This window comes from Psammomys obesus, unplaced genomic scaffold, assembly GCF_907164565.1.
Source record: "Psammomys obesus unplaced genomic scaffold, mPsaObe1.curated_primary_1811, whole genome shotgun sequence".
NCBI classification, from domain to species: domain Eukaryota; kingdom Metazoa; phylum Chordata; class Mammalia; order Rodentia; family Muridae; genus Psammomys; species Psammomys obesus.
This window is the reverse complement of record NW_026585895.1, coordinates 25,059,556-25,076,849: the sequence shown is the minus strand read 5'-3', so window position 1 is coordinate 25,076,849 and position 17,294 is coordinate 25,059,556. Positions and strand designations below refer to the sequence as shown.

General features: G+C 43.1%; 1 protein-coding gene across 4 annotated transcripts in view; it reads right to left on the bottom strand.

Moving 5' to 3' along the window:
• Acvr1 (activin A receptor type 1) overlaps window positions 1-17,294 on the bottom strand; it is a 122,981-nt gene that overhangs the window by 43,833 nt on the left and 61,854 nt on the right. For all 4 annotated transcript variants that reach the window (XM_055600121.1, XM_055600120.1, XM_055600122.1 and 1 more), the window contains one exon: window positions 14,981-15,054. In XM_055600121.1, coding sequence (XP_055456096.1) covers window positions 14,981-15,047 — 67 coding nt within the window. In that variant the 5' untranslated portion in view covers window positions 15,048-15,054. The remainder of the gene's footprint in view (window positions 1-14,980; window positions 15,055-17,294) is intronic.

Here is a 17,294-nt window from a genome sequence, read left to right as displayed (position 1 = left end):
ACACACACACACACACACACACACACACACACACACACACACACACACACTTTTATCTGGCAGTCTTAGTTTGAAGAGATGCCAAAGTGATTTTCTGAATTAGGATTACTAATTCAACAAAGGCTAAAAGAAAGGCAGAACATACTTAGATTTTAATATCCACAGTTCTTCGGAATACAGCAAGCCTCAAAATATCCATGACTCACTTTTTCAGTCTGGTCAAATTTAACATTCACCATAACATGTGTGGGCCTGTAATATTTTATTTGGGCTGGGTGTTGGGCTAGGCAATACCTTTAAGGGCTACACGTAAGAACGTGTGTGTTCTGGACATCTCAGTCCCTGGTATCAACGTAGTATACTTGTCAAGAAGTAGAGAACTGTGTCATGTGCTCCTTCGTGGTGCGACAGGAAGTGTGATATCTAATGTGAACAAAGTCTTTACACCTGCCTGTGAGAATAACCAGGAAGTGCCCTGGCAGAAGGCAGTAAGCCTACTCTGCCTAATTGACATTCATTTAAATAATTCAGTAATTTAAATGTCAAGCCAGAGGTATTCCCTCTCTGCACAGCTCACCCACATTGTTTGTTCTAGAAGGCACCTCCCGGCATTACTCAGTGTTATGGCTGGCTCCGTTTGCTCTTTGCTCTTTGTATCACCAAAACCAGGGCCGTGTGAAAATGCTCGCAGCTGGGGCTGCCTGGGAGCAGACTGGAGAATTCCAACCGCAGAATGGCTGCTTCCTACGAGGGAGAAACCAGCAGAGTGGTAGAAGATCTAGGCTGTTCTACAAGCCAGGGGGACGAGCTGGGAGTCCCCAGGAGTTCACGGTGGCCAAATCTTTAAAAAGATTTCTTTTGTGCTGGGCAATGCTCAGCTCGCCATCTGGACACACCTACTAGAGCATGAGTCCAGACTGGCAAAGGAAGAGGCAAAGCAAAGAGCAGCAAGGATCTTTTCAGACTGTTCATAGCTTGGGCCAGCCTTGTGCTTCGTAGTAAAATTATTCACATTTCTATTGAGCTGGGACTTGAGCCGTTGAGGCATGACACTGGAGACGCCCCTGTCTCTACCTGCCTAGTGGTGTGCTGTGTAATGTTTAAGGCATTCAAACAGATCACCTCTCTATATTGTGCATAGAGCCCACATTCCCCTCTAAGATCTTTCATACAAGACACATGACGAAAATGCTGCAAGTGAACTATCCCGCAGCCAGGACCCATGGTAAGGGTCAGCAAAGAGGGACAGGCTGAGTTTTGAAGGGCTTTACCTCAAAGCAGTGCAAATAATAATGTAGTAATTAGAACGGGGTTATAAAAGCCCAATAGTGCAGAACTTGTATAAGCTAAAAAGGGAACTCCAAACATCGCTGGCCTCCTTCCAGCAGTCCAAACGATTCATTCATTTGAAATGGCAGTTTATATTAGGTTTATAGATTATGGGAGTCCTTCCACCCGTTTCCTAATCCGGGAGCGCTGTTTGGCACTTCTCCAGAATCTGCAAGCATTTGAGATCTCTGGCATTAAACAAAGGCTTAAGGAAGGATTTTGCAATACCAGGTTTCATTGCCAGCAAGCCTGCTCCTCAGACAGAAACACAAAGGTCTATCCGGAATGCCTACTGAAGGGCACTTGAGCCTCTGGCAAGAAGGCAGGCTATACACATTCAGTAATAAAATACAACAGGGGACCAAATGCTCTTTCAATGTACACCTTCCTTTAGGGAATGGGCATCTTATTTTTTTTTTTTCAGTCAGAGATCCTGATACTTAGTAACGTCATAAAGCCAAGAAAAAAATACATTTCAAGAGTTATGAGAGAATAAGATGGGGACAAAAAAGACTCTGAAATAAGAATGACAAACAAGAAAGTCCAAGACTTGTGAACCCAGGATGTAGCTACTCCAGATGCATTCTTCCTGAGTATGCTTTTGCTCAGTCAGCAGCATGCCCATTCATGCGAATACACGGGCCTGATGGTCTCTGCCTTCTATTATTCACAAGATAGACTCTGGTCTTACTCATCCAGCAACTCACCCTGACCTCTTTAGAACCTGGAGCCCTCAGGAGGCTCTTCCTGCTACAGAATCTCACATGCCTCCTTCACAGAACCCTTCCATGTTGGATGTTTACTTCCTTCCTGACAGCACCAAGTCTACTGAGAGGATCTCACCTTGCCTGCTTGAGCCTAGCACTTGAATCTTCCAGGTCTGATGGCTCCACACCCCTTTGTACTGATGGTTGACAACATGAGGATGGAGCCTGCATCTTCCAGCAGCAGCCTCCATAGTTGGCAGCACCAACGTGATGGATACTTGCTTTGGCAGGAATTTTCCGTTCACAGAAAACATTCCGGGGTATGAAGAGACCCGACGCTGTTTTTTCAGAGCAGCCCGGGCCCATAAAGTCTTCAAATGTCAGCACAGATCTTCAGGCAAGGCTTAGTCACCTGCTGGCATGTCGGTGCAAATCATTTCTTCCTAGAGGGGCCTGTCGCACCATCACATCTGCTCACTACTGGGGTTCCCGATGTGTAGAAAAGTCCCTACTTTCTATGGGAACCTAAGCTTTATTTTTGTGAGCCTGTTTGTTTTTGAGAGTCCGGAAGTAAAATGTAAGTGTTCCTTAAATAAGAAACTCTTTAAGGCACTCATAAAACAGCTGGGCTTTGTGGGTGGTCTTCATTTGGCCAGCTGCTCTGTGGACTTTGGGCTGTCCAGATGCTCCCGTGAGCATCAAGGTTGTGAACACACACTAACTGCCCTCAAGGCCAGTCAGTTTAGAGCGATCCAAGAAGCACCTGGCTACCCGAAGAGAAACTTTGCCTCTGGTTTTTGCTGCTGCTTTTCAGATGGGAAAGTTCAGCAGGGAATGGAAAAGAGTGAGTCCTCACACTCCTCTTGGTACTCTGCTGAGGGTGATGAGCAGCCCTAAGTCATCCGACATCTGAACTGCTGAAGCTGAGAGAGGAAAGGAAAGGGCGGGGGGAAGGTGCCATCTGTTTATTTTGCGCTTGGACTGACTCCTTGTCTCTGAAATAATCCCCACAAATTAAGCCTATTGCAGCAGCTACACCTTCTGCTTCAAAGCCAAAGGCTCAGCCTGTGTTCAAGTGATGAAGGGATTAAGGAATACAGTGGGTAGTGAGCTAAGACAGTATTGGCCAGGCTTTCTGAAAGCAGCACACACTTAGCTTTAACCTAGGCACTGAGTCTACAAGGCAACTCCTCAACCCAGAAGAAAATAAAAAAATAACAACCTCTTCACTTTGTCTCCAAGCCTCTTGAAGCAATGCTTCCCAGAACAAAGGGTTACAGACCCGAAAGGAATTACTTTTGCAGGAGTGTTTTCATGGGCCGAAGATACTTCTGTTGCTCCGTACAAAACAATGCCCGTTTCTGAACACAGTTCCACTTTAGGGAGGAGGACAGAGCCTGGAGGAAGAGGGCAACAGTCCCAGGGAATTATGAATGGTTCAGAGAAGTTGTTCTGTTTGGGTTTGGAAGGAAGTCGGAGCAGGGGGCTGGGGGCGCCTCCGTCTCAGCCTGGAGGCTGTCTGTGGTAGTGTAGAGAGGTGGTGGCTTTGTCAGCCACTGCTGTTGCTTCTCCCACTTTTCTGGGCTTGCCTCTGAGGTTTCCCAGCCAGTTTTTAACTGAAAGTTTCGTTTAACAGAAAACCTTAAAGAATGCTACATGGACTAGCCAGTGAAGGGCGGACTGGAAGTCCCAGTATCTACCTTTGCACTTTTCCTTCTTCCTGTGTCCTATTCTAACCTGCTCTAGGGACTCAGGTGCCAGATATCCAAGACAAAAAACCACCAAAAAATTTTACTCTGTCTTTCTACCTTTTGTAGATGGTTTAGGCAGAGATAAACCCTTCCAACCTTGTGCAGGGCTCCAGTTTGCTTACAGTCCCAGAGGAGCCCATTTGTAACACCCAAAGTTCAAAGTTAAATGTCTTGAACTAGTAAATTCTCTTCTCTCGTTCTCTACCGTATCCCACCCCAGAGAAGCAAAAGAAACAATGATGGAGATAAGGTGATTAATAGTAAAGAAAAGAGAAAGGAATGGGGCACAGTCCAAACTTCCGATACTATTCCTTCCATATCTGACCCATTTTCCCAATCCGTTCCTAACACCTGATATAGTTTGGAGTCCCACTGCCAGCCAGGATCCCATGCTGCTGGCTGTATAAGTACAAGCCTGGTGCATCTGTGTGCCGACCTTTACAGCTAAACTCCTCCCTGTCAGTCTAATTCAAATGAAAAAAAAAAAAAAAAAAATCAACACATTGGAGAAAGCTGGCTTATTAGCCACACACTACTTATTAGCCAAAGACACTACAGTCATCATGAGAAGGTTGAGTTTGGGCCATCTTGAGCCTGTTTTTAGCCCTAGCCCATAGAAAGGTGCAAGATGCCTACACTCAGTATGGACAGAGAAAGCTTTTCTTACATAGCCGTGCATGGAAAAGATGCTTCAAGACTCCCACCTCAGTCTCTGAAGTACGCTGAGCCACTCCCAGCTTCTGCAATCATCTTGGGCCATGGCAGAAGAACGCCAGCTAAATCTGAGATGTGTCACGAGGCCTCTGGCTGAAGAGCAAGACTATCTAAACACAACAGGCAAGAGTTTCCGCAGACTCCCTTTGGCTCTCGAAGCCAGAGATCACTGACGGCCTAAAGATAACCCAAGTCTCTGCGAAGGGTCACTTTTAAATAGTAGCTCTAACACCAGCAGTCATTTCAGAAGTATTTCCCTGCAGAACTTGCTCCTATCCTCACCAGTGTGCCAAGCCTGCTGAAGAAATGAAAGCCCAGAAAGAGCTGGAAGGAGTTGGGGAGCGGGGGGGGGGGGGAGCACTTAGAATACTGTGATTCCATACTGTGAGTCCACAATCCTGAGAAATAATGGCTTGACAAGAAAACACCACACAGGAGCCATCCACTGACAATCACTGGGAATTGAAGAGCAGGTATGAGATGAAAGAAAACAGGTTAACTCAAAGCTTCGCTTTCTAAAGCAGAGATTATGCATTTTTTTCTCCTTCTAACAGAAACTCACACTATAGTCTATTAGTCCATTACTTAGCTGAGCAAAGAGAGTGAGTGATATGGAGGCTTCAGGCTCATTCATGACCGAGATGCCTACTAAGACCCCCCTACCCCAAGTACCACAGAAACCCACTCAAAATGTACTGCTTGCTTTTCTTTTGATATGATTTGTTTATTTTGTTCTCTTTGTTCCTTAAGTAGGACCAAAGTCCCCAGCTCTTCCTGGGAACCATTAAAAATCTGCTTGGCATCTCACCTGTCTACAAAGCGAGTCCATGTTGTCCTAAATGGCAGTCAGCCAGGTGCTGGTGTACAAGGGACAGGTGCTCAGTGAACAATTTTCAGATGCTATCAGCTGCCGGGTCCCACACATGCTCAGGAGGCAGGCAAGTCTTGGTCGCGTTTCAGACTCTGGGCAGCCAACAGACATGCACCTAACCCGGCTGCCAAGCCAACCAGCTGCCCAGGGCTCCTCCCAAGATGAGAGCTAGGAAAACAGCGTAACCTGGCCAGCCGGCATGCCAGCGAGCAGGCTGTACCTCTCAGTTCACTGTCTGGGTTATTCTGAGCGGGGCTTATTGACACTCCATGGCAACCTGGGAACAAAGAGCCAGCTAAGAAGGGTTTAAATGTCCTGCAAAAGTTGCTAGCGAAGTCAGCGGCCTCGGCTTTTGCTTTCCTGAGAAAACTGGAATGACTAGATTATTATTGCCGTGCTGCTGTTGTTTTATTATTTATGAGCTACCTGTAACAAAGCTTTGCTTTTTTAATTTTTTAGTTTTTTTTTTTTTCCCGGTTGCCCCTACTTGGTTATGTTACTCGGGGTGCCTCGGAATGTACAGTGTGTGGATTAGCTTGCTTCAAAGTTGCAGCAGTTGGCAGGAGACAGGCCGGGGGAAGGGGGGGAGAGCACAAGCCTAGAGGTCTGAGTACAATCCCTAGAACCTACACAAAGGCAGGAGGAGAGAATTTGCTGCACAGAGTTTACTTCCAATCACCAAACCCCAGTGCATGTGAGGGTGTGTGACACGCACATACATGGTAATGAACAAATGAATACTTTTATTGACCACGGAAGGACTTATTTTTCTTAGTCCTTCTCTGTGATCATGTTATGGCCTGTGATCTATCTGTATCAACCTATTTTGGAACTCGCCATTGCCTTCAGCAGCAAACACCTTAGGGACAGAACTCTTGTAAGTCTCAAACTCACAATCCTGAGTAATTCCTCTCCTGAGTCTCTTACCCCCTTCTCCACATCAGCCCCCCAACACCCACATTCATTTCTCAGGGTTCTACCCATCTCCAGCATAAAATGTCTCCTTCATCCCTTCCTAGTTGGTTCAGCACCTGTTCATTCTTACAGTACTTCCTCCCTGGGCTGCCAATTCCAAACTCTGAGGTGAAAACCTCCTAAAAGGAGAGTATTAGGATTGTGTTGTAACCTCGGGTTTACACACCTGGGGTTGTGACTCTGGGACACCAAAACTCACTCCTTACCTACATTTGCATCACAGATGTGACTATGCTCACAGCTGATGCTCTCAGCAACTCTGCGACTAAAGGATCGTAACCAACCCTTGATCTAAATTCTTGAAAGGGTGCCTGCGTTCTGTCACCTCCACAGCTCAGACCAGTCCCTATGACTCTTATCACGCTATTGTTTTTTGTATTATTGTAACCAACATTATTTATTCATTTGTCAAATGTTTACTGAGCACTAATGATAGATGTCTTAGTCCCTGTTCTATTGCTGTGAAGAGACACAACTCATAAAAGAAAGAGTATAATTGGGAGCGTGCTTACATCGTCCCATCATCACTGTGTTGCCAAGGGCAGGATGGGAGCATGGTGGCACACACTGTGCAGGATCAGTAGCTGAGAGTTACAACCTGATCCAGAGATGGAGGGAGAGAGAGAGAGACTAGGCCTGATATGGGCTTTCGAAAATCTCAAAGCGCACCCCCAGTGACATGCTTCCTCTGAAAAGGCCAAGCCTCCTAATTCTTCTCAAACACCACCGTTCCCAGGTAATGATGCATTCAAGCATACGAGCCTGTGGGGGCCATTCTTACTCAAACCACCACAATAGATGAGGCAATGTCTTATGCACTAGAGATGACACATGAACATAACCAACCCTCAGCCTCTCAGTCCAAGGCTTACTCTAGGAACAACCTGTTGCAAAGATTTCCCATAGATCCTTGCAACAAGGTGCAAGCAGGGTCTGCCTCCACTGTACAGTGTGATAAAGAATAGTGAAAGATGAAATGCTCACACAGATGCACAGAAAAGAGAAAGATGGCTTAATGATGATGGCTGGCTGTGTCTCTTTCCTGATTCCTATACCCAGCCAAGAACTTTCCCTTCAGATTTATTTTAACTGACACCATCAGACTATCAAGCATGATCCTAACTTGCAAAACTGAAAATGTGCACTTCAGTAGGACATGAAGTCAAGGGGAAAGGAAGTCATGACTAGAATGCTACAGGGCATTCTGCAGTCTTACATTCCACAAGTCAAATTCAAAACTGAACTGTGTATTGCTTCATTTTCTGTCCTTCCTAGCTTCTCTGAATAAGTCTATGGGTTTCAGTGGTTTTCTATTTGTGTTTCTATTTGTTTTGTAGAGTAGGTACCAGAATTCACAAGGCAAAACCATTGGGAGAGGAAGGAAGAGGGCATCTCCACTGCCCCTCCACCAAAACTACCATTCGAATAAAAACTACAGGAGATTATTTATTTAATCTTATTATTTTTAAATAACAATCTGAAATTGTTATTTAAGGTGAACTTCATCGCCATATTCCCTGTCTTAGCCTGGTTCATTCTCTTTCTTCTACACGGCCAAAACACACATATCCTGACAAGTTCATGCTCCACTCTAACCCCCAAAAGCTTCATCTGCAGCATTAGCTCTGGGAGACACTCTGCCCCTGAGTCCCGACTCAGCTGATTAGAACCAGGCCACAGCTGTCCCAGGGTTGTGACCCAGGCTGAAAAGGTGTAAATGTAAAAACTTCCCTCTTCCTGTCAAAGGTCACTGGAGGAGAGACAGGAAAAGGCTGTAAAACAAATAAATAAACAGGTTCTAGAACAGCTTTAGTGGCTAAGTTTGGGAATCAAAGCTTCTACCATAGCTTCAACAGAACTTCCGGGGTGCTCACTGGACTCTTCCTTCTCAAGCTATGGTTTTGACACGGCAGCAAAGGCAAACTAGACTTGTTTGTCGTTGTTGTTTGTTTTTTGTCTGTTTGTATTTCCTATGAAAAATAATGGCTTGAATTAAAGAAGGAGAAGAATAAAAGTAGTTACTGTTTCATGATGTTATTATCTTTTCAGATGTTTGGGTCTGTATGCTCGCTCTGGGTCCTACCCCAAATGTTTCTTGCCATGAGTCATAGTGAGAATTTGGGAAAGCACATGGCCTTGTGTCTTACACGGTCTTGAGATGGCTTGAGTTCTGAGTAATTGTGACTGTTAGGAATAATCCTTATCTATGGACACTTGCCTGGGGTCAGCCCAGGCTACAGTGGGGAAATTCCAGAGGGCAGTTAGCAGTGCTTTAAAGCTGCAAATTATTTTCTAAATTGGTTTTCTTCTCCACCGTGGTTTGTTCCTCCCACCCTCCCCCCCCCACCCCCACCCGCCAAAAAAAAAGGAAAGTTACAGACTAACACCTGACAGGCCTCCTGTGTCACTAGTTTTTCTGCAGAGAAAATGGCCTCTCGTCTTGACAAAAAAGAAGGCTTGGACATTTTTGCCCGATATACCACGGTTGACCCCAAGCAAAATAACCTCATCTGCCTGCATGGTGGACTTGGTTTGGTTCAATTCTTTGTTTTGGTTGCTCTTCAGTTTTGGCAAGTGCTACCCACTCTACTCTTAAATTCTCCACTTCAATAAATGCACACTGTACAGAGACATGGCTCTAGTTTATGGCAGAAGCAAACACTTCCCTGGAAGGAGCAGCTGAAAGAAACCTTTGTTCAGCTGCTCACCTTGCAGCAGTTCATAGACAATCACGTTGTCACAAAAAAAAAAAAAAAAAAAAAAAACACCTTGAGAAAAACGGAAGCAATGTTGGGAGAGTGTGCAGCTTCATCGGATAGTTGCACTTTAGGTTCCACAGACGGCAGATGGCCCAGTACACCTCACTTCTTTCCTCTAAGAAACTAATTTGATGATATGGTAAACTAAAAGACTTTATTCTGAACAAAGGGGATAAATGACAGTAACAAGAAATGGGAACAACAAATTCAATACTGAGACGTTTCTTTTACATTCATTCACCCCTTCAAGAACTTCCTGAAGCCTCAATAACGAGAAACTCAAAGAAAGGTTCATTCTATTCTTCCCCCCACTGGCAAAGAGGGGCACCTTTGTAGACCCTAACAAAAAGTCTATTGAACTTGCCCCTTCCCTCCTCCATTTGGTAATTGGGCTGGAAAGTCTGAGTGGTGATGGCTCTGGAAAGTCTACAATCCAGTCAACACAGAAAATAATTTAAGGCCAAGATCTGCAACAAAACTGCCGAAGCCCAGACTTCCTTGCTGTCTTCAAGTCTTACTGTGGCTTGCCAGTTCAATAAACTGGGTATTGTCTCAGCTTTGAAATACTTCCAGAAAAGCAGTGCACCGTTTCAAAGCTCATGTCATGGTTTCCACCTGCAAACGCACGCAAGGACAAAAGGAGAACCAAACATGGAGGCTCCACCTTCTCCCTGGTGGCATAATAGCAGTATTTGAGCATGATTAGTCTTATTAGTGGGAAGGAAAGGCAAGAATATACAGGTAATTAGGACTCGAGTGCTCTTCTCTGTGAGAGCAAACAAAACTCTCCCTGCAGCTAGAGTTGTGCAGATAATGAAAATGAGAGATGATTCCCCCGTAGGACAGACGAGACCTGGAAAACAGAAACCCAGGTGGAGGGGGCCTCATCATTTGCCATCCCAGGCTGTCTTCTCACCTCCCCAACAAACTGTGCTGAGCTGGAGCCCAGCATGCACCACACAGGAAATGAGTGTGAACGAACGCTCCTAACTTACAGCAAGAAAAGAAAACGCAAACTTTTGAAGAGGACGGTTAAAGCTCGTGTGCACTCTTTCTCATCCGGAGCTTAAACCAATATAAAGCTGCATCCAGTGATAATAATTAATAATTATACCAATGTCGTATTAGGGCAGAGTTTTGAAAAGGAAAATAAATAATAATATGGGGAATAATATACAGCAGTAAACCCAACAATTGAAACACACTGAACATCCAATAAATGTGACCTATAACTGTTGAAAAGGTAGCTATAGTAAACAGCGTTTTCGAATTTTCTATATTTGTATGGGAAAAGGAACCTCTTCATTTTCTTTTACCCTGATCAGTTCCACAGAACTTCAGGAGTATCCTGAAGTGCATTCAAATGCTATCCCAATCACTGCACTTCGTGTGTGAAATGTTAACACTGTTTCTAACCAACATGTAAGAAACATAAACATTTGGTCTCCAGCACTATGACAGAGGCGGTATAGAGGAGTGAGAAAGGAAAAATAAAACATTTAAGAAACAAAGAGGTAAGAGGAGAGTTGGCACATGAAAACTGTACCTATTTATTAGTACCATGTGCTGTTTTGGTATATTTGACTATTACATAATGTTCACGGCACAGTAAGAATAGCTAATGCCTCAAATGTTTATCATTCCTTTGTGGCTAAAAAATTCAACATTCAAAATTCTTTGTCCCTTGGAGAGTGTACTGTCATCAGCTGCCCTCCTCCTTTGCAATAGCACAGCGAATTTACCTCTAATATCCAGCTATAGCATAGGATCCACTGATTAGTCCTCTCCCATCTTAGTTTGCTGGCTGGCTTGTAGCAGTGTCTCCCTGTGTTGTCCTGGCTGAATCTTGAACACGTAGGGCTCCAGCTATCTTCTTACCTCAATGTCCATGAAGCACATGCGATCATGCAGCCTTTGTTTGTTTCAGGGACTAAGTCTATATGTCAAAAATCTATTACAGCAAAATGCCTGTGACTTTTACTTGTGCCATAAGAATGGTGCATGGTCTCAGAAGGACATAGTTATTAGATGGATCCTACTGGTCAGTATATATTAAACAAAAGTCTATTTTCTTTCTCAACAAACACCAAAAAGCACTGCTTTATAGCATGTGGCGAGGAAGAATTTGAAGACAACTTAGTCTCCAAGATTATCAAGACTTTTTCAGTAATGAGCATTAAAGCATTAAGTCAGTAATTTTTAAGGGGGGGGGGCGAAGAAATGGGTTCTCAGAACGTGCAGCTGAAAAGCAATGCTAACTCGACCAATCCTTCAGGCTTTATTTAACAGGAATCCACTTCCTCCTAAGAATGCTTTCAACACTAGCAGGCCAGGATCCTCTAGGGCACCACCTGGCATGCCCACCAGAGCGTTGTAATGTCTTTAACAAAGTTCATTGCTGAGAGCTGTCTAGACAGACACTAGATATCCAGACTGGCCTACAGTTGCACTGTTCAACAGAAACAAAACTAAGAAATACCTTGGTAATTCAAATCTAAATGTTCTCACATCACAATCAAAAGAAGCAAGTATATTGTACATTGTTACTGTTGTCGAAATTTAGCTTGTATCTTACACCCAGAGACCTCCTGGACTATTACCTACATTCCAATGCCATACCACATGTAATGGATTTGTTACTCCCAAAGAGGGCAATGAAGGGAGAAAGGGAAGGAGGGAGGGATAGAGACACATACACACAGAGACAGTGGGGGAGAAGTGGAGAGATGATAGGTAGATAATTTATTAATAGATAGATAAAGATGATAGATAGATAGATAGATAGATAGATAGATAGATAGATAGATAGACAGACAGACAGACAGACTGACAGATGACAGACAGACATACTAGGAACAGATCCAACGAAGGAAGTCTAAAGTACAACAAAATAACTCTAGGACTTTGAGTACTGACTTTTCTGCAGTTGGCCACAATAACCAGCTTAATTATGTGCCTTCTTGGAAGCGCATCAATTTTATAAGGTGACCCCTATATCACAAAGAACTTATCTCAGGGCATGAGCCTTGTGTATCATCTGATAATAACAAGACTGAAAATCACTCCAAGCACCGCTCTTCCTACAAGAACCTGTACAAAACAGACATCTCCCAAAACACACTGAAGTAGAGTTTATGATTTGCAGTTGGAATACATTTATATAGCAACAGGCAAAGGCAGTATATATAACTGCATAGAATTAGCATTAACTTCCTTTCTTTCTCTCTTTCTTCCCTCTCTTTCTTTCTTTCTTTCTTTCTCTCTTTCTTCCCTCTCTCTCTTTCTTTCTTTCTTTCTTTCTTTCTTTCTTTCTTTCTTTCTTTCTTTCTTTCTTCACGTGTTTTGTCACTTTCAAAAAGAGAAGTTCCACTCCTCAGCAGCTTTTCTGAAACAAGGTAGGGAAAGAAGGGATGGAATCAATAAAACTAAGAAAGGGCCAGAGAAGCCCAACGCTTCCAAATGCCTGGTTACATCATGAGCTAAAGTTTTTCCTGCTCTGTATGCATGTTTGTATCCCCTCATAATCTATGGTGATAGCAGTAGAAGGTGGGACAAGTGAGAGAATGTGAGCAAAGACCTTCATTGTGTACCTGTTATCTTGTCACCCAGGACGATTGTCTCAGTGAAGGATTGTCTACACTGGGTAAGCCTCTGAGCAAGTCTGTGGGAAGCTGTTTTAATTGAGTTGGTTGATGTAGGAAGAACCAGACCATTGTGGGTGGTGCCATTCACTGGTCAGAGAAAAATGAACTATGTAAAAGTAGCAAAATAGATCAGAGACTAGTAAGCAAGCAAAGGAGCATGTGTGCATTCATTTCTCTCTGCTCTTGACTATGAAGGTGACGTAGCCAGCTGTTTTAAGTTCCTGCTGCCTTCACTTCCCTATTGTGGTGAACTCTAACCTAAAACTGTACATGTATATAAGCCCTTTCTTACTTCAAGGTTGCTTTTGTCAAAATATTTTGTCACAGCAACAGAAACGAAACTAGGACAGTGTCCTCATAAAAGAGATAGCTAGCCTTTCCACCCTAGGACATAGTGAAAAAGAGGTATCTGTGAGGAATGAGTCAGATAGTGAATCTCCTTGAACAGACTGAGAACTATAAGAAATAAATGTCTGTTGCTTATAAGGCATACAGTCTGGTATTTTGTTACAGCAGCCAAAATAGACAAAGGCAAATTCACAGCCTAAATCATAGCAAGCTTTTTGTTGTTCTGTGACCAGAGTTTCCTGTAGCCTAGACTTGTTTCAAATTTACTATATGCTCAACATTAACCTTCAACTTCTGATCCTCCTGTCTTCATCTACTAATTGCTGGGATTATATGCATGTGCTTCCATACTTGTTTTATCCTGGCAAGGTCTGATTATGCCTCAACACATTCTTTTACCTAAATAAATTGCAAAATTAACTGGATGTCTAACCATTATACATAAAAACACAAAGTATGTCTTCTACTGTCTTCATGTGTATTAAACTTTTCCTAAATAAAACTACTATATAAACCATAGGTGTGCTGGTTAGCTTGCTATAACTATAAAAAAATACCCAATGTAATCAAATTAATAAGGAAAAGGGCTATTTGGGTTGGCAGTTGTGGAGGTTATAGCCCATGAATGATTGACGCCAGGGTTTATCTAAACACAAACACAATACAGAGCACAGTGTATTAGGAATGAGAAGGAGAAGAAGACTCTCTACCTCCCAGTCAGATGTGAAAGAAAGAGAAAGCAGGGTTCCACAAACTTCTTGGAGAGCAAGCCCCCCATAATCAGAAGCCTCTTGCTAGACCCTCCCCTCCTGCCACAGCACGGAGACTTTAACATGCAGCGGTTCACTGCAGATAGATCAAACTACCAAAGAGGCCACAGGTCTCAGTTTTGTTGACATTCGACCGAAATGTTTCATTATTCAGGGTACTCAGCCACGGAAGGTAAAACACCTGTACTCCCAATGCCAAGACAACGCAGTGCAACAGCAGCGATCTTTTTTTTGAGGTAGATCTCTGAATACACAAAGGCGCATATAACATCGCAGTACCCCACTTTTCCTGATACCACACCCGAAAATGTGGCTAGCCCCTAATTCTAAGTAGACTCCTTTTTCCTCCCTACATTCCGTGATGTTTCACTTATAAGCTAGTCACGGTGAGGACTGACAAAGTGGCTCAGTGGCTAAAGGCCCTCACTGCAGAAACTCAACAACCGAAGTTCAATCCGCAGAGGCACTGGGTGGACAGGAAGAACTGACTCCTGAGAGCTGTCCTCTGACCTCCACACATGCCACTGCAGGCTCGCTTACACACACATGTACGCACACACAGAGTAAATACACTCTGAAAATTAGGCACACTAAGTGATAACACTGAATAAGTATAATACTATGTTATAAGAAATAGAGTCTGAGAGTTATTGAAAATTTAGGAACTATTCATTCTGGAACTCCCAGTTATCATTTTGATGACATTTACCATGGGCACCCAAAAGAGTAGGGGGGAAAAATGCACAGATAACAGAGAGTACCATACTTCATAATATCTAATGTGCTCAGGCATGACTGGCAGCATAGAATACGTACTACTTTATTATTAAATATACAACTGTCTCTTTATTTCACCTTCATACTTATTTCTGATAGGGTATTACATGGAATCTTTAAAAAAACTGCAGGCATGTGCACTCACACACATACACACACACAAATCAAGATATAGTATGTACCAGAACTGCACATCAAAGCACTTAAGGGACACTGCCAGATATTTATTATACAAGGAGTGTGTTAAGTCTGGCAGGATTAAGGACCAAATGTTTTACAGTAAGCCAAACAGTACACAGTACATTTTCCTAACCACACAGCTGTGTGTCACGTACCTTCCATACTTGGGGAAGGAAAAGCCATCATCATTAGCACAGGAAGGATCATTACTCCATCTACCATTGTATAACTGTGGAAAGAAAAGGAGAAAATGTAAGTCAGGCAAAAATAACAATAATAATAATAATAATAATAATAACTGCAGGGTGACGTACCATCTTCAAATGCAATTGAGGGCCCTTCAAATAAACCCAACACTTGACGCCTTGGTTTTTGGTACACTTGAATACTCCCTTTCCATGAATCTGAACTAATCTTCATAGGTCTTAAGATTTTCCTCTGGCCAGTGACCTCTACATGGCTGTGTCTCTGAGCCTACCCTCCTACTGAAGAACTCGATAAGAAAATAGAAGAGAATAAAGCTGAAGAGAAAGCATTCCGAAAGACTCTGGGTTTGAATTTTATCCTACCCTATTGAACATGACATTGGCATTATCTTAAAAAAAAAAAGACCGGGAGGCCCAAGATCACTACTCTAATATGATGTTAAAGATGAGAAAGTGAATAATTCAAGGCAAGTCAGTTGTGTCTGAGCCTGGCTTCTACTGTAAGGTTTAGAGGTTGAATCCAGACCATCACATGACCTGAGAGGAAAACAAACAATCTCTTCCACAACATCTACTGCAAAACACTGCATTTCTGCACTAACTCTGAATTTAAAAGGCTAGACCTTTAAGAGGCTGGACACAACTGAAACACGAACACTTTCAAAGGAAGAAATCATGTAAATGTATAGGATCAGAAATGGTCATGGAGACAAAATAAGACAGCGGATAGAAATTTCAAGTCGGTGTTGACCTGGAACTACGCTGGTAGAAGTTCAGTTCTCTGAATTAAAAACCTCTCTGGAAGTAACTGCTGAAGGTATCAGGAATCTAATGAGAGTCTGACTAGGTGCAATTTCCTGAATAATGAATTAAGAACCCTATACAGCTCTTCCATGAACAGGTCAGTGTGCTGTCATGATTACACCTTCACAGAAACTGACAAAGGCTGGTAAATTGTCTTCCATGTGTCTGCAGAGTGTGCTCATGTGTGGACATAGGTGGGGGGTATGTTCATATGTGTCAAATGCGTATTCAGGTATGTGTGCGTATGGAGTTGCCATGACTAGAGGTCAGCCTTGAGTGTTATTCCTCAGCAGCTACACACCTTGCTTTATAAGACAGTCTCTGACTGGGTCCTGGGCTCACTGATGAATGTAGACCATCTGACCAGTGAGTCCAGGAATGCAATCGCCTCTGCCATTCTGGCACTGTGACTGTAAGCATAAGTCACCATTTTTACATTTTCATATAATAAAGTAGTAAATAACTGACAGCTTTACTTAGCATCAGTCTTGGTCCCCTATGAGAGCCCAGGGGACCTTTCAGATAGACTGTAATAAAAGGGTAGTCATGACTGGTTTACGAAGCTCACAAGAGCTCTTCAAGCAGACTCACAGACTACGCTTGCTCACTATCATGAAATGAACCCTCCCCAAATGGCATGTACTCTAACATCAGTAAAGAAACTAGAGATTAATTACATTAGTGATACGAGTACCAGAAAAGAGTATGAAAATACAGGCCCTGACATCACATATGCCTAGCGGTTCCTCCTTCACCACTTTACTGGAGCACAGCAACAAGATTCAGGTCAGCCTGACATGAAATAGTCTCCTCAAATTCAGATTTTTAAGATGTTTGAAAAATGGACTTTGTGTCCACTGTCTTCTGCAATAAACATCAGATTTAGTATCCTGAGATTTTCATATGATTCCACCATCAGCAAATATTTAATGTGTTTAAGTTTCTGTTTTATGTATTGCTGTGCTGTACGTATTGGTCCTCAGGCTGGGACTACTGGAAGAGAGTAGTAATAGCCCCTCCCTTCAAGAGGTCGGGTCTAGGAGGTGTGTTAAGACCACCTTCTCGGCATTACCATCCAGTACCCCCATTAGAGTCATAAAAGCAATATATTCTTCCCCCTCCCCACCAAAATTGACCTCTCCACTTGACAAGTGAAACCCTTATCTTTTATCTCAGGTGCTTTGTTCCCATGACAGAAGGTTGAAAGATGTACTTATTCTATAACATTTATTTCATAGTTTATATCAACACACATTAGGAGTACAAGTGTAGTATATATTGAGGACTTCAACTACACATCAGAACAAGTTTGAGAAGCCCTGGGAACACTGGAGAATAAGGCAAGAATGAAACCAAGCCAAGACACTCTAAGTCTTCCAAACACCTCTTCACCCACACTACCACTAAACCTTCTGTACTTTGTCATCATCCCTTCCTTGGCCCGCTCAGCACTTCCATC